The following is a 21,404-nucleotide window of genomic DNA, read 5'->3' on the forward strand; positions in this document are numbered from 1 at the left end:
AGAACCTTGTAAGGTGCATAGGAATGACAAGTCTACTGTAATTTTTTTTTAATTGGTGGATTGAGGACATCCAGACAGGTTATTCCTGCAAGTCCATTCAGATTGTCCCCTAGACTGGGAAGACCCATCTCTCTTATGGCTGGGTCTCTGTAGCAGCTAGGCAGCCCTAGAAATGCAGGATTGCCCTCCATCCACTGAAGAGGAAAAAAGTCATGGATAATCAACATTACTTTCTCAATCAGAGGAAGATATTCTCTACTGGCAAGATTAGACAGCACTAAGGCTGGTTTTATCTATAGGCTTGAGAGGCTGAAGCCTAGGGCCTCAAAATCTATGGAGCCTCTGGCCAAGGTTTACAATATTTTTGACACTGGCATAGGCCTTTCTTACACAAGCTATCATAATGCATTGTGGTCTCTAAACAACCGTTCAATAATTTTTCTTGCACTCCTTGTTCTTGGGCTGTGTTCCCCTGGCGGGGGGGGGGGCGGGGGGGTTAATATTGTTCTTCATCAAATAGCACGATTAGGGGTAGTGGAACAGTAGATTAGCTGATGATGGATTACGGCTGAATTTACAAAAAACAATACCTTGAATGTGGCCCTCAAACAGATGGAACAATCCAAATTAATGGCCAGAATTTGAAGACCACTCAATTTAAATATCTCGGATCCCCGGTCACAGCAGATGGGGATACCCTACCAGATGCTCGATCCAGAGTTAGTACAGCAAAGATGAAGTGGCAGCAAAACACAGGAGTCCTGTGCGACAAAAGCATACCTGAACATCTGGGGGCAAAAGTGTACACCACAGTTATCCACCCTGTGGCCCTATGTGGAACAGAATGTTGGCCAACAACTTGGAAACATGAACAAACTCTTCATGTGATAGAAATGAAGATGCTCCGGTGGATGCTTGGCCTGACTCTTACAACAAAGACTTGGAATTACAGCAATAACAAAGAAAATGAGGGAAGCACAGCTCCAATGATATTTATTTTTATTTATTTTTTTATTTATTGTTTCGATTTATAAACCGCCCCATCCCCTGGGGGCTCTGGGGACATTATGTGACTGGAGGAGACTTCTGTTGCAAAAATGGCCCTAAACTTTGTCCCTGGAGGCCACCGCCCACATGAAAGACCAAAGAAACGGTACTGTCTTAAGCCAACAACTATGGTATTTATCAATAACACCTTGTCCCCAGACTGTTCAATAATGAGACTTCGTGTTCAAACTGTTTCCTTTACTGAAAACCGCATCAGGATAAGGCATTTAGACTTCCATTGACAGAACGAAAGAATCGGTGCTGATGCAGCTTCCATTACACTCTCACTCCAATCCCCCTCCCCCCATTACGTAGCTGAGCACCACTTTCCAGCGCCAGTTCCCAAGGAGGGAGCAGCACCCCTCCACTCTCATGCAAATGTGAGGGCATGGCCTTCATCAAAGCAAAACAATCCACACTCCCCATGGCTTTGAAGTGTACAAACCAGGAGATTAGCTCACGCCAGCAAATGAAACTACAAACAAGTCAGTGAGACAGGACAAAACAGGGAATCCCACCTCCCAGTCAGGAGACATGACAGGATCGGGCCGGAGCAGGCCCAGATGACATTAGGTCCTTTAGAGAAGGAATTGCGAAGTGCGGAATTTTAAACGCCCATCATCCTCAGCTTAACTCAATTTTGTTTAAAACACTCTTCCATCTTCCTCTACTCATGTGGATGGGGGGTTGGAAGGAGCCCCAAAAGTGGAATAGCCTACGGCCTCTAATTTAATTTAATCAAGCACTGAATAGCACTGTTTATGTTTGAGGCCAGCAATCTAAGTGCAAGACTTATTTAGGGAGGATTTGCTAAAGAAAGTGTATTTACCTTATAATGCCCAAGAAAAAAGATCTCAGAGGTGGTCATCCTTAAGTCCTGTTCCAGTGAGGACATAGTGCTTTGTGCAACAAAAGTTGCAGGCCCTCTGGTGGAAAGGACTACTAGATCATAGGCAAATGTTGGAACTCAGTGATTAAGAACATACATACTTCAATCTCATGAAGGTGAACACTGTGAGTCATGAAGTAAAATGCACTTGATCTGCAAAATCTTGTACTCTGTGAGTAATCAAAGCTCTGAACAGCCATTATTTTTATTTTGGATGTTTTTAGAAAAGCAGGGATCCTGTGAGGAGACCTATCCACTGTTACCTTGCCTTTCCTCCAAATAGATTATTGAGGTCCATGTTGCTCATTGTGTCCTCGCTGAAGTAGGTTAGGCTGAGGGGGTGATTGCCCCAAGGGTTACACAGTGACTTTCATGGTAGAGCAGAATTTTGAAACTGAGTCTGACAGCCACTGTGATGTAGTATCTAGATGGGAATTTAGCTATTTTACTGCAGACCAACACTGTGAACAGTGGTCAGTGTAAAATCTCTGGGATACCAAGTGAAATCTTCAAGACAATGAAAATGTTTCCGCCTCGTTCCAGGGATGGGATGAATAGGACAAGGCTGATCTAATTTTGTTTTGGTCATTTAGCTGAATTTTCATAATACTATTTTATGTGCAGCAATTTGTCATTACTACATTTTCCTGAAGTGTGATTATGAAGAAAAACACAGTACAGGAGGCTGACCAGTAACAGCACAATCCACAAGGGGTGAAAGTACTGTGGAAGTGACGCAACCACACTGCTAATACAAAGGAGATTTATATCAGCAGTGTGGCACTTATGCTGATGGAAAGAATGGGTGAGGCAGGAGCAGCAAAGGCACAGCACTGGCACAGTGTCCCATGCTGGTGTGAAGAGTGCATCTGTGGGAGGAGCCATTCGTTGGCCTTCAGAGGCCTTTGTACCCAGGAACGCCCATTCCCACAGCATAAACTTACACCTGCCAAAAGGAGGTGGTCCATTGGACTCTATAAGAATTGTTCTATGCCCCACCCCCCACTGGTGCGGGCCACCCACAAAGTGATAAAATCTTCAGGATGACAAGGAGCACTCTGGGCAATGGAAAGCCCCCAAGTGTTAGCCATGTCCCCAGGAAACAGCAGGTGAACCCCTTGACCTTCAAAAAACCTATACACAGCACAGAATGCTGTCCATCAGCTGTCCACCAGCGCCCTGCTGGGGAGGGGGAAATTTAAGCAAACAGGGCAGCACTCATGACAGCAGCAAGAACATACCCGCTTAGGAGAGCAGTTTGCAACTGAACCCTCCCTCTCAAACTTCATTTCCAGAAGTAAAGCTGCACAGCCAGGACATCATGGAAAAGGCACCCCACTACAGGTACACTGGGCAACAGACCTCACTGCAGGTGTTAATGGTATTATGAACCCTCAGCAGTGCTGGAGGTGGATACTATGGAAAGATGCTTCCATGAACATTGGATTTCTCTTCCAATAAAGTGCTGTTGGCTGTGACAACCATGTGTCTGTATCCCTTTGAGGATGGGTGGGTTGGTTTGGGAGAGGAATTAGTTTGGGATAGCGCATTGCAGGCTGTCTGCGCAGTTCATTCCTCCACCCTCACCTCACCCCCAGAAAGGTCCAGGGAAGTAAAACCACTCCCCTCAAACCCAAGCCCTTACCGGTGGCACTTGGCAAATACCTTAGAACAGTGGTGGCAAACCTATGGCACTCCAGATGTTCATGGACTACAATCCCCATCAACCCGCCAGCATGACCAATTGGCTGTGCTGGCAGGGGCTGATGGGAAATGTAGTCCATGAACATCTGGGGTGCCATAGGTTCACCACCATGGCCTTAGAACATATGGTGGATGAGGAGAGGACAGGGGAGAGGGAGGAATCACCAATGGAGACCATCCTCCAAAGGGACCATTCCCACCAAGGGAGCTGATTGCTGGTGCTGGGACAGTACTCCCAGATAGTGGGAAATCTCCAGCAACCACCAGTAGGTTGGGAACCTGACCCCATCCATGGAGTTCCACCCCCTCTGGCCAATGTGCCATCCTTAAAGCAGCCACTACGGGCAGGATTTTCTCTTAAAGAGCCCTACAGGGATGGGGCGGTATAATAAATCGAAAATAAATAAATAAATAAATAAAATAAATCTGCTTCTCCTCCCACTGAAATTGCTGTTAATGTAGTCTGCTCAGCTTGTCATCTGTACTTTTGTAGAAGGGTGTCAGAGGCTAAAACATTAAGGAATGTGAGGACATAAGGTAGAGCAAAATATGATTGGAAAATGGTCTAAGAAGACAGATGAAGGAACAATGAGGGCCACTGAAATAGAAGAGGAATGAGAAGTGTACAGAGGAATCAGGCACCATTTCATAGACTGTCTCTTAACTGCTGCTAGATGAATTTATTTTGCTCTTTTCTGGCGGTTTCCAAATGAGAAAGCAAGAGAGTAAGAAACATGAGGCTCTGTAGGATTCAAAACACACTCCACAGTGATATTGCCCTGTTGAGCTCTTTCCTAAGGTTCCCTACATTAATAGAGGGATTATGTGATCAGAAAATTGTCTTAAACAAAGGAAGGGTTGCAACAGTAGAACTAATAGCAAGAGGACCTAAGGAAGGGCTTTCTAAGGCATAGCGCAGCCCATCCTTGTGCAGGATTTTCCCTTCATCTTGGAAGAATGCAACATTAAATAAAAGGCAGTCTGTTGTTTTTAGATGGACAATGGTAGAACGGCCCAGTAACAAGAAGTTGTGTTGGGGTGGGTGGGGGGCAGGATTCAAGAGATGGTGCAGAGAAATGTTTCTATGTGAAAACAAATAATGACCATTGTCATTTAACAATGGATATACTTCAAAAGATTCAGGCTAAATTCAGTGTTGTCCTCCATTTGATTTTTTCCCTATGATCATGTGAGGAACGAGACAGTAAGAGAGGGAACACTTCTTTAAGAAAAAAGTCAGTCTAATGTACTTTTGCTGTATATTTTTCTGTTTATAGTAAATCTGAGTTCCTAAAAAGAATACTTCTGGAGGCCTTTAAGAGAATTTTATTTGAGTGGTTCTTACAAAGATCGTTGCAATATGAAAGTCATTTGTTGATAGAAATATCAAGCTGTTTTGTCAAACACACTGAAGTAACCCAAAAATATATTTCAGAGCTCACAGAGCTTAAAAAAGAGCAGAGATTATATGCAACCAGACAAAATATATTCCTGCATTTCCTACTTCAACTTTCAAACTAGGTACATTCCCTGCAATCAATGGACCTTTAATTTGGAAATGCAGAGATAGCTTTGTTTGGAATTCTAAACACACCTTACACCTTATTTACAAGAAACTTTTACAGAAACAATCAAGTTACCATCTAGAAATAAAATGCTCTAATCTTCCCCAATGCTGTCAACTGGTCAACAATAACTGACCAAACATTAAGTGATCAGTTGACTGAAAGAGTCAGTAGCCTCTTGAATTTTCAGTCCATACAAAAACCCACACTAAATATGTCCAGTTAAATTCTGATATTAACCTTTAGCAGAGCATCTACACTTAAGTGAATGTAAAATGTAATACCTGCATTAAAAGAAAGGCTGGTGAAAACATTAAAAAATCATGTCCTGACCACCTTTTACAGAAAATCTTTTCTATAAGCTACACCTGTTCCTACAGATCACCTTAGCAAAATGTTCTAAATGTACAAGAATTACAAGGCAGAACAAGTAGTCAGCTTTGTATACAGTGGGAATGCTAATCAAGATAAAATGAACACACAGCATTCCTGCTTACTCTTTATTTTTTGTTTAAAGATAACAGGAAGTATACACAAAAGGACGTTACACCCTTTCCTTTTGTTTTACCTAAATAAAAGTTAACTCAGTCTTCCTCCAAAAATAGCTATGTACAAAACTGACTAAATACATCTTCATCGCCTAGAAGGAACCAAAAGCTGAGTTGCAGTCACGGACTCAGGGAATAGATTGTGGTATGCGGGAAGAGGTACATATGCTGCTGTAATCATTTTACCTAGAGAGAAGAAAGAAGTCATTTTAGAATTCTGGCTTGTTCGTTTTAAAACAAAAGCAGGCAGTATGACACAAAGAAGGGTGAGGTGCTTACAGAGTGCATTCAAAAACTTCCACAGGAAAACTGGACAATTCACCTCACCCCAGTAATATTTTTTTCTGCAGCAAAACTGACTCTGAAGGGACAAAGACCCATTTTTTTTAATGTCTGGAAAAAGACAAGCCATCCATTCAAGGCTTCATTTCACATTGACTATGTTGCTCTACTTCAGTGGGTGCGAACCTTTGGCACTCCAGATGTCATGGACTACAATTCCCACCAGCCCCTGCCAGCATGGCCAATTGACCATGCTGGCAGGGGCCGATGGGAAATGTAGTCCATGACATCTGGAGTGCCAAAGGTTCGCCACCACGGCTCTACTTGCTGTTAACACTGTTATTATTGGTTTATAATAAGGGTCACAAATGTTAAAGGTGGGTTCCCCACTCATGAGATATCCATGGGTCATAATTTTCCACCTGAACAAGCAATCAAGCCAAGCTCAAGACATTGGCCCTTTCCACACAACCAAAATAAAATGTTTTGAGGCAGGAAATAGAATGTTTCCTCCATGGAGTTCCACAATGTTTTATATACATCCTCTTTTACGATTATTCTTTAGACAGAAATGCTTTCAAAATATTTTCATGACTGTGCAATCTATGTAATATGTTTTCCACGCCCCTCTGCCATCCCGAACTTCCTCCTCAGTGCCATTTTCTATCATGTTGCTGAGCTCACTCCGTTCCTTCTTGCCTATCACTATTTTTACATTTTATTTTGAGGGGTTAAATTTTTGAAGCTTTGATTACATGAGTTATGGGGAATTGCAGCATGAGGCACTGAAGCACTGATTCCATAGATAATTTTTTAAAAGGAAAAAACATCAAATGGTAGCCAGGAAACATTTCAAGATGGTGAGTACAGACCAATGAGGGGGCATAAAAGACATTTTCTAAACATTCTGCAAACATTTTCAGGGACCTGTCAGGAATAGGCCATTAAACATAGTAAGAACCAGAAATTGTCACTGTGCCTAAGACAATATAGAAGTTCTTAAATACTTATAACAAATTCAGTGACAGAACTAAATAATTATTTTTGCTCTATTGAGGGTTTTTAGCCTTGAAAATACAACTGTTTGGGTGAAACATGGACTAGACACATTAGATTCACTGTGAATCTCTAGAGGACCTGATAAACCCTCCCAAAACTTTGACACATCTGGTTGTAGGCATTCCAGGAATGTTTACTTATTTCTCAGAGTTACAGAACTTTGCCTTTTTCTTTATGAACAACTGAAAAAGAATAACAAGAGCTTACCTGCAAACCATCTTCCATGTAATGCATTAACAGCTGCAATCGCTGCAGCTATTGAAAGGCATTTGACATACACATTGCCCTGAAATACAAAAAAGCAGTGGTTATTGCTTTCATCAAGTAAATATTTTCTTCGCACTTCTCCTTTCCCATGCCCTAATGCAGAAGACAGTGTGTAAACACAGAAATGTTTTTACAAAATTAACAGAATTTCTCACTTAAAGAATTACAGATGTTTCTACAACTATCAACGTTTGTTTACTTTCAGAAACTTCAACCTTGTTTTCCAATGGTGGGCTAGCAATTTACATCAATATTCTCATCTCAATGCAGACCATTCCTTTGCGCTGCAGTGGGATGGGGGAACCAGTAACATGTCATTTCTCTGATGGAATACTTAATCTAGTTTCAATCTGGTATTTGCTACTAAGGCACAGTTCTGATATTACAAGATATTACAATTGTAGACATTTCTATCTGTTACAATCCGTTACAATTGTAGACATCTCTATTCGTTACAGTAACAGGTTCAGAATTCATGAAAACCTGTTTTCCTGAATTCTTGTTTTGACAAAAAAAAATTGACTGGGTATTTATTTGCTCTCTTGATAATCAGAAAAACAGTACAGCGGCATCAAGGCACAAGTGTTGGAATACTTTCCCCTTGCTTTTTTGTACAATGAAACATTCTCCCAGCACTTGTTTGTACTATAGAGATGATCACTTTTTGAAGAATAGGAACAGGCAACTTTTGAATTGCATTTCATCAACGTACCTGAGCTGAATTTTTGTCCACATATATATGCACAACTCCTCCATGTTTGTTACATTCCTCAATCACATCGTCCTTAATTTCTGTATCCCAGCCAGCTTCTTCTTCACTGTAAAGGAAGACACAAGTCTAAAATTCACTGACTTTTGTGCTTATATTGGGTGAAACAAAAAAAAAATCAACTCACGTTTGAGGGTTAAACATATTGGACAGCTGGAAGCACTGTGTTGCAAGTGGTTGGACAGAAGCAGCTGCAGCAAGTGCTGAACAACAGAAAAAACCACACAGCGTAAGTTTTCTGTTTTTACAAAAAAATCTATACACAGTTGAGAAAATAAATTCAGGGTTTGTTTTTTACTGAAAATGTACAATAGGCTTATATTCTACTACAAAATACATAATTTCATTTCTTGGTCCATAAAACTATAATTTAAAAAGCATGCCCCCTTCTATCCTTGCTTCATTTTTTAAAGCCAGAAAGGCCCTAACCCCAGCTAAGCTACTCCCAAAGCTTTTTAAACCCCTCTCCCCTTCCAATCAAGTCCATTTTAAATTACCTGGTAAAGTCACTTTGGTTGCAGCAATGTACAAGGGGAAACATAAAGACTAAGAGCAGTTCAAATTGTACAAGATCTCACTGAACACTTCCCTATATACTGTAGTGCCCAGAAACAGGATGCACAAGATCTTGTAGAAATGTGAGTGGGCATACACGGAGTCTGACTCTGTACAAGTGGCTACCGCCAACCTCGCAGCCATAGTTCCCAAGGATTCCCTGAACATTTGAAGTAGGTTCAGGGAGAGATAATAAAATTCCATCTCACAACAGAAAGCCCAGTTGTAATTCTCTGGACCTTGCTCCCTGTACCATCAGTGGCGTTGGTAGTCCAATCTGGAAGGGGGGGGGGATTTTGTAGCTGCACGAGACAGCACAGCAGTGCTACCTCCAAAGAGGAATGGGGAGGCACAGAAATAAGGGGGGGAAAAGAGGGGGCTCCAGCCTAAAACTCACTGTTATGGGCTATGCCTCGCTGGCAGCTGAAGGGGGCGTTCCCAGGCTGAAAGCCCTCAGGAAACTGACCAAAATCAGCCCCACCCCCAGGACCATCCCTTTGACACTACCGGAATTAGTGCCCTTCTCAATGGAGTAAGTGTGACTTATGCTGTCTGGACTGGAACTGTCATCAACAATGGAGTCACACCAGCTCCTCAGAACTCCCCCCCCCCCTCAATGGACTACATTGAAAGGGGTCGAATTACACCACATTTGATTCCCATAACCAGGGAAATACTTAAAATATCAATTTCTTCCTTTGTATTTCAGTGTATTTGAAAAACATATTCATTTCTCACCAGGCTACTGTTTTGCATTCACAGAACCCCCTTTAATTTACGAGATCACCTATCATATATAGAATTTTGTACAGTCTGCAGTATACAGATATATTTGGTAACATATAGAAATATTTCTGCATGCTTGTAGGCTACCTTAAGCCTATGTTACCCCCCTTCATCAATACAGCGATGACATGTTCTTAAGCTTTTGTGATCAGCATGAGCCTTCATTTGACTATTAAAGGTAATTTACACTGTTTCCATCTGTATTTTCCTTAGGAATTTTACTTTAACCCAAACAACACATCAGGTATCATTTAATCCATGCATAATAGAAATAAAAATCAATCTCAGCCTTACCTTCACTCTGCTGTGAAAGTCTTGTCTGCAAATCTAAAAGGTTGTAGAGAAAGTCAGACAAACACCATTACATTACCATGTAACATCATGCTAACATAGAAGTTCTGTAACTTCAGATATCTAAAGATCTTCACTTTGTTTAACATTGTTCTGGACTAACAAACACTAACACTTGCTGGAAAACACAACACATTGGGCAACCCTTCATAAAACTTCTTGTAGCAAGTAACATGCGCCCTGCGGAGACTTCTAACCTCTTGTAGCTACAAAACAAAGAGGACCCTGACTGGCTACTTTTCATTTTAAGAAAAATATTCTTGCTGTTTGTACATGTCCCAGAAAATTAGTATCAAAAGGCAGCTACAGTGCCACAATACAAACTCTATGCTGGGGATAATTAGGAAAGGAATTGAGAATAAAACTGCAAAGATTGTCATGCCCTTATATAAAGCAGTGGTGCGACCGCACTTGGAGTACTGTGTTCAGTTCTGGTCGCCACATCTCAAAAAGGATATCAAAGAGATAGAAAAAGTGCAGAGAAGGGCAACGAGGATGATTGAGGGACTGGAGCACCTTCCTTATGAGGAGAGGCTGCAGCGTTTGGGACTCTTTAGTTTGGAGAGGAGACGTCTGAGGGGGGATGTGATTGAAATCTATAAAATTATGCATGGAATAGAAAATGTTGACAGAGAGAAATTTTTCTCTCTTTCTCACAATACTAGAACCAGGGGGCATACATTGAAAATGCTGGGGGGAAGAATTAGGACTAATAAAAGGAAACACTTCTTCACACAACGTGTGATTGGTGTTTGGAATATGGTGCCACAGGAGGTGGTGATGGCAACTAACCTGGATAGCTTTAAAAGGGGCTTGGACAGATTTATGGAGGAGAAGTTGATTTATGGCTACCAATCTTGATCCTCTTTGATCTGAGATTGCAAATGCCTTAACAGTCCAGGTGCTCAGGAGCAACAGCTGCAGTAGGCCATTGCTTTCACATTCTGCATGTGAGCTCCCAGTAGCACCTGGTGGGCCACTGTGAGTAGCAGAGAGCTGGACTAGATGGACTCTGGTGTGATCCAGCTGGCTTGTTCTTATGTTCTTACAAAAGGCAGAGTCAAGTTTTAACCCATCTTGCCCCATGACTGGAAGGGAATCTGAACCAGTGGCAGCAAGAAATTTCATCACTGGTTAATAATTTCTGACCAAAGGCCACCTGGACAGCAATGGGAACTGGCCTGAAAACACTTTCAGAGGTGCTCACAGAAGCAGGAAAAAAATCAGCATCATACCAAACCTGAACTTTAGGATTAAAAATTAAAGCTATTATTGTCTGCAGATGCTGAATGGTACCTCTCTTACTCCCTCGCTCTCTCTAACAAAATCTCTGCACTGAAAATAAGTGTAGAAACTAGTTTTAATTTTATACCAGAAGGAATTATGAATTAGAACTGTACTTTCTTGATAACACTCAGTAATTAAGAGTTCCTTGGATTGAGCTACTGGTTCCCAGCAACCAAATGACACGTTTTCCTGCCAGGGCTTTCAAGTGATTTGAAAGCCAAGTATAAGAGAATGACAGCAGCTCCAGGAGCTCCCATCCTTTGTCCCCATTCCTGGAAAATGGTAATACTTCAGTTTTTACATTAGCCTGATGGCAATAAAAGTCTCTCTGACCTTATAAAGGACTCATGGACCACCTGGAGATCTCCAAAGATCCATGAAACCTAGTTTTGGTAATGCTGAACTAGGAAAATTCTTCAGTTCCTCTGTGCACTTTGTGGTTATATTACCAGACAGAGACCAATAAAGGAGAGTTTATTTGACTATCACACACGCAATTCAAGATTGGTAATGCGAATGTGATGGATTATTGAAATGTTGATAAACACAGTCAACAAGCCAGAGGTCCCCAATGTAGTGCCCGATAAGTGCTTTTACAAAGTGGGCAGGGCTACATGCAGTTTGTTCCCAGAAGGTCTTCCAGCTAGCTGTGCATATTATAGGCTTCTGCCTGAAATGTTGTAGAGCAGAGGTGTGCAATTCACTCGTTATGAGGGCCAGATATAACATTAATGTGACTTGGTTGGGCTGGGGGGTGGTCAGCCTATAATGGTCTGGCCAGGCTAGATCAGGAGAGGTGTGAGCGTCAGTGCTTGGACTGGTCAACCAGCAATGAGCTCACCAGATTGGAAGCAGTGTGTGGGTTGCCTCAACTGGCTTGCAGATGTATTAAGCCCTCTTAATCCCTGGGCTGCATGTCTGACACCCCTGTTATAGAGTTACTATTAGACTTATGTATAACCTCAATCTCTGACACTGTGTGGTTGTCTTTGCTTCCTGTGGCACCATTATTGTGACTGTGCCCATGACAGTGGTCGGAATTTTAAAGGTCCATGCGGGCTCAAAAAGGTTGGGGATCCCTGCTAAGCCTTTTTATAATGATCAGAAACTGAATAATGGAAAAGAGAAGAATTTTAATCTGGGTCACAAATGTGGGGATGAAAAAAATAAGGCAGAAACTACACAAGAAACTGCTAGAGAATATTTACACATTTTTGGGAAGAGAAGTTGAAGCAATGCCAACTGTATGTGAACATTTCTATATGCTCCTAGGCTGTTTTAGCAATATTAATTAATTAATTTATTAGATTTTGTAGACCACCTCATCCCCAAAGGGCTCTAGGCGGTTCACAATATAATGAAGACCAATAAGTTACTTAAAACATCTAAAAACATTTAAATTCAATATGCAGCATCAATTCCAATAATAACAGACTACCCATATTGGTGGCACCCGGTCTTAAGGCCGGCCTTAAGGCTGGGAGGGGCTGGGAGCGTCCAAAGATGAAACCAGTGGGGGCACTGCCAGAGATGACAAAACCATGGCAGGGCCTCACAATACCATTTAAGACTAGTTTCTGTACTTTTCTAACCTGGCTAGTTTTTTTTAATTGATGGCTTGTTTTACTGTTTTGGCAGTGAACTGCTTTGAGAGGCAGCATACAAGTTTTCTAAATAAATAGGCTTTGATCTACAACATAGTTATCATCCAGTGTTGACATTACAACTGGAGAAAACCAATGACATGAATGATTCCTTAAATCAGGTGTCCAACTCTGGCGTTTCAGATGTCCATGGACCACAATTCCCAACAGCACCTGCTGACATGGCAATTGGCCATGCCAGCAGGTGCTGATGGGAATTGTAGTCCATGAACATCTGAAGCACCAGAGTTGGACACCCCTGCCTTACATGTTTAGTGTCATAATATACCAACTAATCTACTGACACAGCATAAATGCTTACAGAAACTTATTCAAGTAATTTCTCTGATACTGCTTCAAAAGAGGTGCAGAAAATCAAAAAATGACAAGCTCTCCTCAAGGGGTTAATCAACTGGCAGGTCAATGCACAAGCTGTTTAGGGAACAGATTTTACCTGCCACAGCTCCAAATGCTAACGATCCACTCATCTGCAGAGCTTGCTGTGCAGCTGGAGGAATTTGCAGTCCAGTACCTAAAGCAAATGAATGTATGAGAATGCATAATAAGAATTATTTAAACCAAACTAGAAGAGCTACAGTACATGCCCTAGTTACCCACTGACTGTTCTTTTAGACTAAAAAACTTAATTGGATTGTGGTGCAGTGGCAAAAAAAGATATTGAAAGAAAATCTGTGGGTTTTTAAAAATCATGACACTTACCTTCAGCAAGTCTTGCCATCAGCTGGAGCCGACCAGTTGTACCCAAGTCGATGCCAGTTCTTTCCAATTCATCACTGTCCAAAAATGAGCTAGCACTGGATGCATCCGTCCGTTCAGTTACGTGGCCAACTTTCATTGGCCTACCAGCTAATTCAAAACCATTTAGTTGTTCTAAAGCCTTTTTAGCACACTCTGAGTCTGAAAACTGGGAAAAGACACCATTTGAATTAGACTATTTGTACAGATAACTATTAGACAAACATTTCCAAAGCACTTTTTTTCCAATACACATTTGTACATAGTAAACTGAAATTAACCAACAGTCCTGAGAAAACTGGAACTGGACTTTTTTTTTCAAAAACAGATTTTTGCCTTAAAAAATACGAAGCAAAACTTTACAATTACGTTACTGTCAGCAGAATACTATTATTATACATTACATTTTATACATATGCACAAAAATTGCATGCTTATATTAGTTAAGTAGTCCTGATTTTGCATGTGAAAACTTTAAAAAATACGTCATAATTGGGATTTTTCATATTTCTCTGCTTCACTAAGATCTTTCAATCATCATTTCCCAGCTTTTGACATGTTTTTATTTTTGGCCTCTTTTAATTTCTTGTCTCTAGGAATTCAGTTGCTTTTAGTAAGAATGCTATGAGTTCCTTTTTGATCATCTAAAATTACCAATAGAAAGTTGTTTGGGAACAGACTAACCTGTTATTTCACTGACACAGGATGTAATTAGCATCCAAAAGAACTGCATCTGCACATATTTCCACATTGTATGAAGGGGCAGCCCTACCCAAGAGATGAGGTGGGCACTAACACAAGCGTGCTTCCTGGTGGCATGGGGAGATACGCAAAACAAAACAGATTCCCCACTGCAGGCGTAAACTGGCGAAAGGTTGGGAGGAAACAGCTGGTGCAGTGTCTCCTACACAAGTATATAAGAACATAAGAACATAAGAACTAGCCTGCTGGATCAGACCAGAGTCCATCTAGTCCAGCATTCTGCTACTCGCAGTGGCCCACCAGGTGCCTTTGGGAGCTCACATGCAGGATGTGAAAGCAATGGCCTTCTGCTGCTGCTGCTGCTGCTCCTGAGCACCTGGTCTGCTAAGGCATTTGCAATCTGAGATCAAGGAGGATCAAGATTGGTAGCCATAAATTGACTTCTCCTCCATAAATCTGTCCAAGCCCCTTTTAAAGCTATCCAGGTTAGTGGCCATCACCACCTCCTGTGGCACCATATTCCACACGTTGCGTGAAGAAGTGTTTCCTTTTATTAGTCCTAATTCTTCCCCCCAGCATTTTCAATGAATGCCCCCTGGTTCTAGTATTGTGAGAAAGAGAAAAATTTCTCTCTGTCAACATTTTCTACCCCATGCATAATTTTATAGACTTCAATCATATCCCCCCTCAGACGTCTCCTCTCCAAACTAAAGAGTCCCAAACGCTGCAGCCTCTCCTCATAAGGAAGGTGCTCCAATCCTTCAATCATCCTCGTTGCCCTTCTCTGCACTTTTTCTATCTCTTCGATATCCTTTTTGAGATGTGGCGACCAGAACTGAACACAGTACTCCAAGTCCGGTCGCACCACTGCTTTATATAAGGGCATGACAATCCTTGCAGTTTTATTATCAACTCCTTTCCTAATGATCCCCAGCATAGAGTTTGCCTTTTTCACAGCTGCCATACATTGAGTTGACATTCCCATGGAACTATCAACTAAGACGCCCAAATCCCTTTCCTGGTCTGTGACTGATAGCACTGACCCCTGTAGCGTGTATGTGAAGTTTGGATTTTTTGCCCCTATGTACATCACTTTACATTTAGCTACATTGAACTGCATTTGCCATTTCTGAGCCCACTCACCTAATTTATCAAGGTCCGCTTGGAGCTCTTCGCAATCCTTTGTGGTTCTTACCACCCTACATAATTTGGTATCATCTGCAAACTTAGCCACCACACTACCCACCCCTACTTCCAGGTCATTTATGAATAAGTTAAAGAGCACTGGTCCCAAAACGGATCCTTGGGGGACGCCACTTCCTACATCTCTCCATTGTGAGAACTTCCCATTTATACCCACCCTTTGTTTCCTGTTCCTCAACCAGTTTTTAATCCATAGGAGGACTTCCCCTCTTATTCCTTCATTGCTGAGTTTTCTCAATAGTCTCTGGTGAGGAACTTTGTCAAAAGCCTTTTAGAAATCCAAGTAGACAATGTCCACTGGTTCCCCCTTATCCACATGTCTGTTTACACCCTCAAAGAACTCTAGTAAGTTTGTAAGACAGGACTTGCCTCTACAAAAGCCATGCTGACTCTTCCTCAGCAGGTCTTGCTTTTCTACATGTTTAATAATTTTATCTTTAATGATAGATTCTACTAATTTACCAGGAACAGATGTCAAACTGACTGGCCTGTAATTTCCTGGGTCCCCCCTAGACCCTTTCTTAAAGATTGGTGTGACATTGGCCATCTTCCAGTCTTCAGGGATAGAGCCTGATTTCAGGGATAAGTTGCATATTAATGTGAGAACATCAGCAATTTCATGCTTGAGCTCTTTAAGAACTCTTGGATGAATGCAATCTGGGCCAGGGGATTTGGTAGCATTTAGTTTATCAATGGCTGCCAGAACTTCTTCCTTGTCTACCACTATCTTCGCTAGTTCCTCGGATTCACCTCCTAAGAAGCTTGGTTCAAGTGCAGGAATTTTCCTCACCTCCTCTTGAGTGAAGACAGATGCAAAGAATTCATTCAGCTTCTCTGCAATCTCCCTGTCATCTTTTAGCACACCTTTTGTTCCTTCATCATCTAACGGACATACCGCTTCCCTAGCTGGCTTCCTGCTTTTGATGTACTCGAAGAACTGTTTGTTGCTAGTCTTGATGTTCGCAGCCATGCGTTCCTCATAATCCTTTTTTGCCTCCCTTACAGCTAACTTGCTTCTCTTTTGCCACCATTTGTGTTCTCTCTGGTATTCTTCATCAGTTAAGTTGGACTTCCATTTTCTAAAAGACATCTTTTTTTTCCTAATAATTTCCTCAACCTCCCTTGTTAACCATGGTGGCTTTCTTTTGGACTGTGCGCTGCCTTTCCTAACCTGCGGAACACATTCCAGCTGAGCTTTTAAGACTGTGTTTTTAAATAATCTCCAAGCACTTTGGACATTTTTGACTCTCTTGATTTTCCCTTTCAGCTTCCTGCGCACTATCCCCCTCATCTTTGAGAAATTTCCCTTTCTGAAGGCGAATGTAACTACATTAGTAGTTGTCACTTGTTCGCATGCAGAGATACTGAATCTGACAGCATTGTGGTCGCTGTTCCCTATCGGCTCAACAACACTGACTTCCCGCACCAGGTCCTGGGTCCCACATAGAATTAGATCTAGGATCACCTCTCCCCTGCTTGGTTCTACAACCATCTGCTCTAAGCCACAGTCATTTAGCATATCCAGGAATGTTCTCTCCTTACTATGACCTGAACATGCATTTTTCCAGTTTATGTGGGGATAGTTAAAATCGCCCATTACCACGACATTTTTGCTTTTGTTGGCCTCTCTAATTTCTTTTTCCATCTCAGAATCCTCTTGTGCACTTTGGTCAGGGGGACGATAATATATTCCTACTGTTAAACTATGCTTCACCCCTGCTATTGATATCCACAGTGCTTCTGTAGAGGAATCAGCTCCCCCTGCATTGTCTATTTTATGTGACACTATGCTCTCTTTGATGTAGAGGGCCACCCCACCCCAATACGCCCTGTCCTATCCTTCCTGTAGAGCCTGTAACCTGGGATAACAGCATCCCACTGGTTCTCCTCATTCCACCATGTCTCTGTGATACCCACTATATCAATGTCCTCCTTCAAAACTCTGTACTCCAGCTCCCCCATTTTAGGTCGAATGCTTCTACTATTAGCATAGAGACACTTGTATACTCTGTCTCTGTCCCTAACCTGGGATTTATGTGATTTGCCCTCTAGCCTTTTGTAGACACTATCACTTATCACATTGCTATGCTCCTCGCTTGTATTGGGTTGATGTATAAAAAATTCCCGCTCTGTCTGCATCCCCATGGACTCTGTATTCCGAACCGAAGTCACCTCAGCTCCTGTCGGCTTTCCCCCAAGGATCAGTTTAAAAGCTGTTCTGCCACCTTTTTAATGTTGAGCGCCAGCAGCCTGGTTCCTCTTTGGTTAAGATGAAGCCCGTTTCTTTTGTACAGGCCTGCCTTATCCCAAAAGGTTCCCCAGTTCCTGACAAAGCTGAAACCCTCTGCCTTACACCACCTTCTCATCCACGCATTGAGACCCTGTATCTCCGCTTGCCTAGCTCGCCCTGCGCGTGGAACAGGTAGCATTTCGGAGAATGCCACCTTGGGGGTCCTGGATTTTAACCTTTTTCCTAGCAGCCTAAATTTAGCTTCCAGAACCTCCCGGCTACATTTCCCAATGTCATTGGTACCAATGTGGACCACAACTGCTGACTCCACCCCAGCACTGTCTAACAGCCTATCCAGACGAAGCGTGACATCCACAACCTTCGCACCAGGCAGGCAAGTCACCATGCGGTCATCACGCCTTTCACAAACCCAATATCTTCAAACAAGAGCTCCCTAAATTAACAGGAGTTGAAGGAAAGCTTTCCTGCCATCCATCTTCTTTAAAAGCCAGACCAAAATGTTTTTCTTCCTTCCTAGGGTTTCAAGTGAGCAGTTCCATCTCTTTAGCTGCTTTATGGTTATTTCAAGCCTGAGGACTGTTTTAGGATTATAATATTCGGACTATTTATGCGTTTTTATGCCTTGGCTTTTGCTTTAATAGCTTTTTCTTGATAATTCTATGCTGATTTTGTTGTACGCTTTTGTGTATGGACTGCCTTGATCCACTCTCTGGAAAAGTAGCATAATTTTTTTGTAAAATACTGAAGACCATATCTTAGGGTCTACTGTTCAGCCAAAATACGATTTAGCTGTGTATCTTGGATCCTCTACCCATGTAGTTCTCCTTAAAATTCTATATCAGAAATGACTATTTATAGATAAATGATTCTGTTTTGTAAAACAGTATCAAAGCTTGTTAGGCCTGCATTAAGCAGTCCAATAAATAGAACACAGCTTTCAACTGCACCTGGAGAAAATACCAAGACATTAGTTTGCTCCCTATTTGGTTCCTGAATGACTACAAGGGTTGTTTTAGTAACATTCAATTTTTAGTGATCTCACATATTCTACAGATTTTGTTTTTCAAATCTGGAGTGACCTTTCAAAAGTGGGAATGGAATCTTGGTTGAAAAGAATTGAACCAGGGATAAGCTACGTGAGTGGATCATTTCTCTGGAAGCTGCAGTTTCTGCATCCTTGCCTGGTCGCTAGAAATTCTGAAGTGGGCACTTTTTGCTTATCAGGAGACCACAAACATGTGTTTGTTTCAACACATGTGCAACATTCTGACGGAAAAAATAACACCCTCCAGTTCAGCTGCCAAAATGATCAGAGATCACATTCAAAGTTCACAAACTTACAGTAATAAATCCATATCCTTTGGAACGTCCTGTTTCACTATCCATCATCAACTGAATGCTTTCAATCTGAAAGGGATCATGAATACAGATTAGAATACAGAAGCCTTGATCATTCAAGATTTATTTAATAAAATGTTTTATTAAATACAATTAATAAATAATCAGATAGGCTGGAATGAACTAGCCAAACATGATAAATATGCACTCAATTCTATTCAATAATCCAAGGTGAAGTGTCATATTAAACTGAAACATGATCAAGAAGAATAGAGAGAGTACACACTTGTTGAGCAGAACTAGTTAAAACCTGTAAAAGAGTAGGGAATCCTAACTTTAACATGACTTTAATTCATAGGACTATTATAAGATCATGATAATGTACATTATATTAAAAGTTCAAGCTGATCAGAGCATTTACAAGTTAAACACAGCGTTTGTTCTTCAGTTTTGGGATCATTTTTCCCAACTGGCTGAAAATGTGACTTCAACTGGTTTTCACTCTGTAAATTTATTTGGTATTCAGTTAACCAGAAACTTACACGGCCAAATGGCTCAAAAATTCCACGGAGCATATCTTCAGTTATATTGAAGTGTAACGATCCTACATAGAGTCTCATGGGCCCGGCACTACCTTTCTGTAGATTATTTGCCATTGCTGCTGCTCTGTTTTTCTCTGCCTAGAAAAATGATACAAATAGTAAAGAGTTGATTAATCTATACAATTTAACAGTAAATTATTCTATATTAATTTAATTAAATGTTTCAGCCTGTACACTCATTGAATGGCTCTAAAAAGAAACAGTCTTAAAATTAATTTATCAAATAACTTCAGTTTACAGTATCAGAGCTTCTGTCTTCCAGTTTATTACCAAACACTGGAAATGAGAACAGTTAATATAAAATAGAAGGTTCATTGCAACTGCTTTTATTACTAATCCTTCACATCCTGCTTAGCTGTGTTGAATCTAAAGAAGCTGCTATGATCTATCACTTGCTCAATTAATATTTATCTAGGTTGCTTGCTATAGTCATTCAAATGGTCACCTGTGAAAGTCAAATATATGAGGCCTGTACTAAAGCCACTTCTAAGACGTAGTTATCACAGGATTTAGTACGCAAATCCTAAAAGGGACTTTTGACCCTATGTATATCCTGTGAGGACGGAGAAGTGCCTTTGTATTGACTGCCACTTGCAGCTAAGCTTAAATGACAATGTCAGCCACAATAGGGAAAGTTGTGTAACTGCACAGATGACAAACTGAAACACCATATGAATAAGCACTCTTTCTCTTCTTCATGATCTCCATGCAGTCCCCTGTTTTGACAGGTGAACAACATCAGAACCTATGTGAAAAATAAAGTCTATCTGTGGTAAAAGATAAGATGAGGGCACTACCCTATCCGAATGACAACTGAGGAAAGGGAAGTACAAATTTATACCTGTGCAATGAGCAAATTGCTCAGAATTTTAAAGGAAAGCAAATGCAAGTCACAAGATACCCTGCACTCAAGAAGTTTACTAATTAACTTTCAAAGCACTAGATATAGGCTCCAGTAGTGAACTGAAACATGAATTGATGGGTGCAGGCAAGTCAGTCAAGTCACTGGAAAACGACTTGACCGACTTGCCTGCACCTATCAGTGACTGACAATGTATTAAGTAGATTCAGGTGGATAGCTATGATTTGATGCAGCAGAAAACGTATGAGTCGAGCAGCACCTTTAAAAACAACAAACTTCCATGTCTGTGGCATGGTGAAACCATCTGTGGTAATCCAATTTAATACTCAGTTACTTAAGCATATTGACCCTAACTAGTCCTTCCAGGCAACATCCTCCCCACCCTCTACCTATTTGTAATAATAGATGACTTCAGTTTCAGTGTATCTGAAGAAGTGTGCATGCACATGAAAGCTTTTACCAGGAACAAAACTTTGTTGGTCTTAAAGGTATCACTTAAAGGACTCAAATTTTTTTCAGTGTAGTAAGCAGAAATAGTTGCCAAGTGTACTTTTATGGAGAAGCCACATCCAAATGATGGAATGTGGAAGTAACTCAAAGAGTAACGACACTATCATTGCATCCGAACCCAGATGAGAAATCAATTTTTTTTCCATTTTGTCCCCAAAGAATTTCCATATAGATGGCTCTCAAGAGTTGAACAGTATCTTCTAATTCCATCACTGTGTGAGGAAAATTGAACAGGAAGGTGCTTAACTCCTTGCTCAGCAGCACCCACCCACCCATCCGGGGTAAATAGGGCCAGCTGTACAGTCTGATTACCACTTCTTTTGTAAAGTTCTGGAATGCTGCTTCTGCACAGATCATGCATCTACATGGAGGATAAACAAAGGCCAGGAAGTTGCCAAAAATTTACCAGGGCAGATTTCTGACTTCCT

The 21,404-nt window shown here is 41.3% G+C and overlaps 1 protein-coding gene across 5 annotated transcripts in view; it reads right to left on the reverse strand.

Annotated features, from left to right (window-relative positions):
* Positions 1–4,950: 4,950 nt before the first annotated feature.
* RBM39 (RNA binding motif protein 39) overlaps positions 4,951–21,404 on the reverse strand; it is a 39,709-nt gene continuing 23,255 nt past the window's right edge. For all 5 annotated transcript variants that reach the window (XM_048498419.1, XM_048498416.1, XM_048498420.1 and 2 more), the window contains 9 exons: positions 19,545–19,682; positions 19,006–19,071; positions 13,473–13,677; positions 13,207–13,284; positions 9,766–9,798; positions 8,258–8,333; positions 8,074–8,179; positions 7,302–7,380; positions 4,951–5,939 (listed from right to left, as the gene is read on the reverse strand). In XM_048498419.1, the coding sequence (XP_048354376.1) occupies positions 5,839–5,939; positions 7,302–7,380; positions 8,074–8,179; positions 8,258–8,333; positions 9,766–9,798; positions 13,207–13,284; positions 13,473–13,677; positions 19,006–19,071; positions 19,545–19,682 (882 nt within the window). In that variant the 3' untranslated portion in view covers positions 4,951–5,838. The remainder of the gene's footprint in view (positions 5,940–7,301; positions 7,381–8,073; positions 8,180–8,257; positions 8,334–9,765; positions 9,799–13,206; positions 13,285–13,472; positions 13,678–19,005; positions 19,072–19,544; positions 19,683–21,404) is intronic.

This window comes from Sphaerodactylus townsendi, linkage group LG05 (assembly GCF_021028975.2).
Source record: "Sphaerodactylus townsendi isolate TG3544 linkage group LG05, MPM_Stown_v2.3, whole genome shotgun sequence".
Taxonomy (NCBI): Eukaryota; Metazoa; Chordata; class Lepidosauria; order Squamata; family Sphaerodactylidae; genus Sphaerodactylus; species Sphaerodactylus townsendi.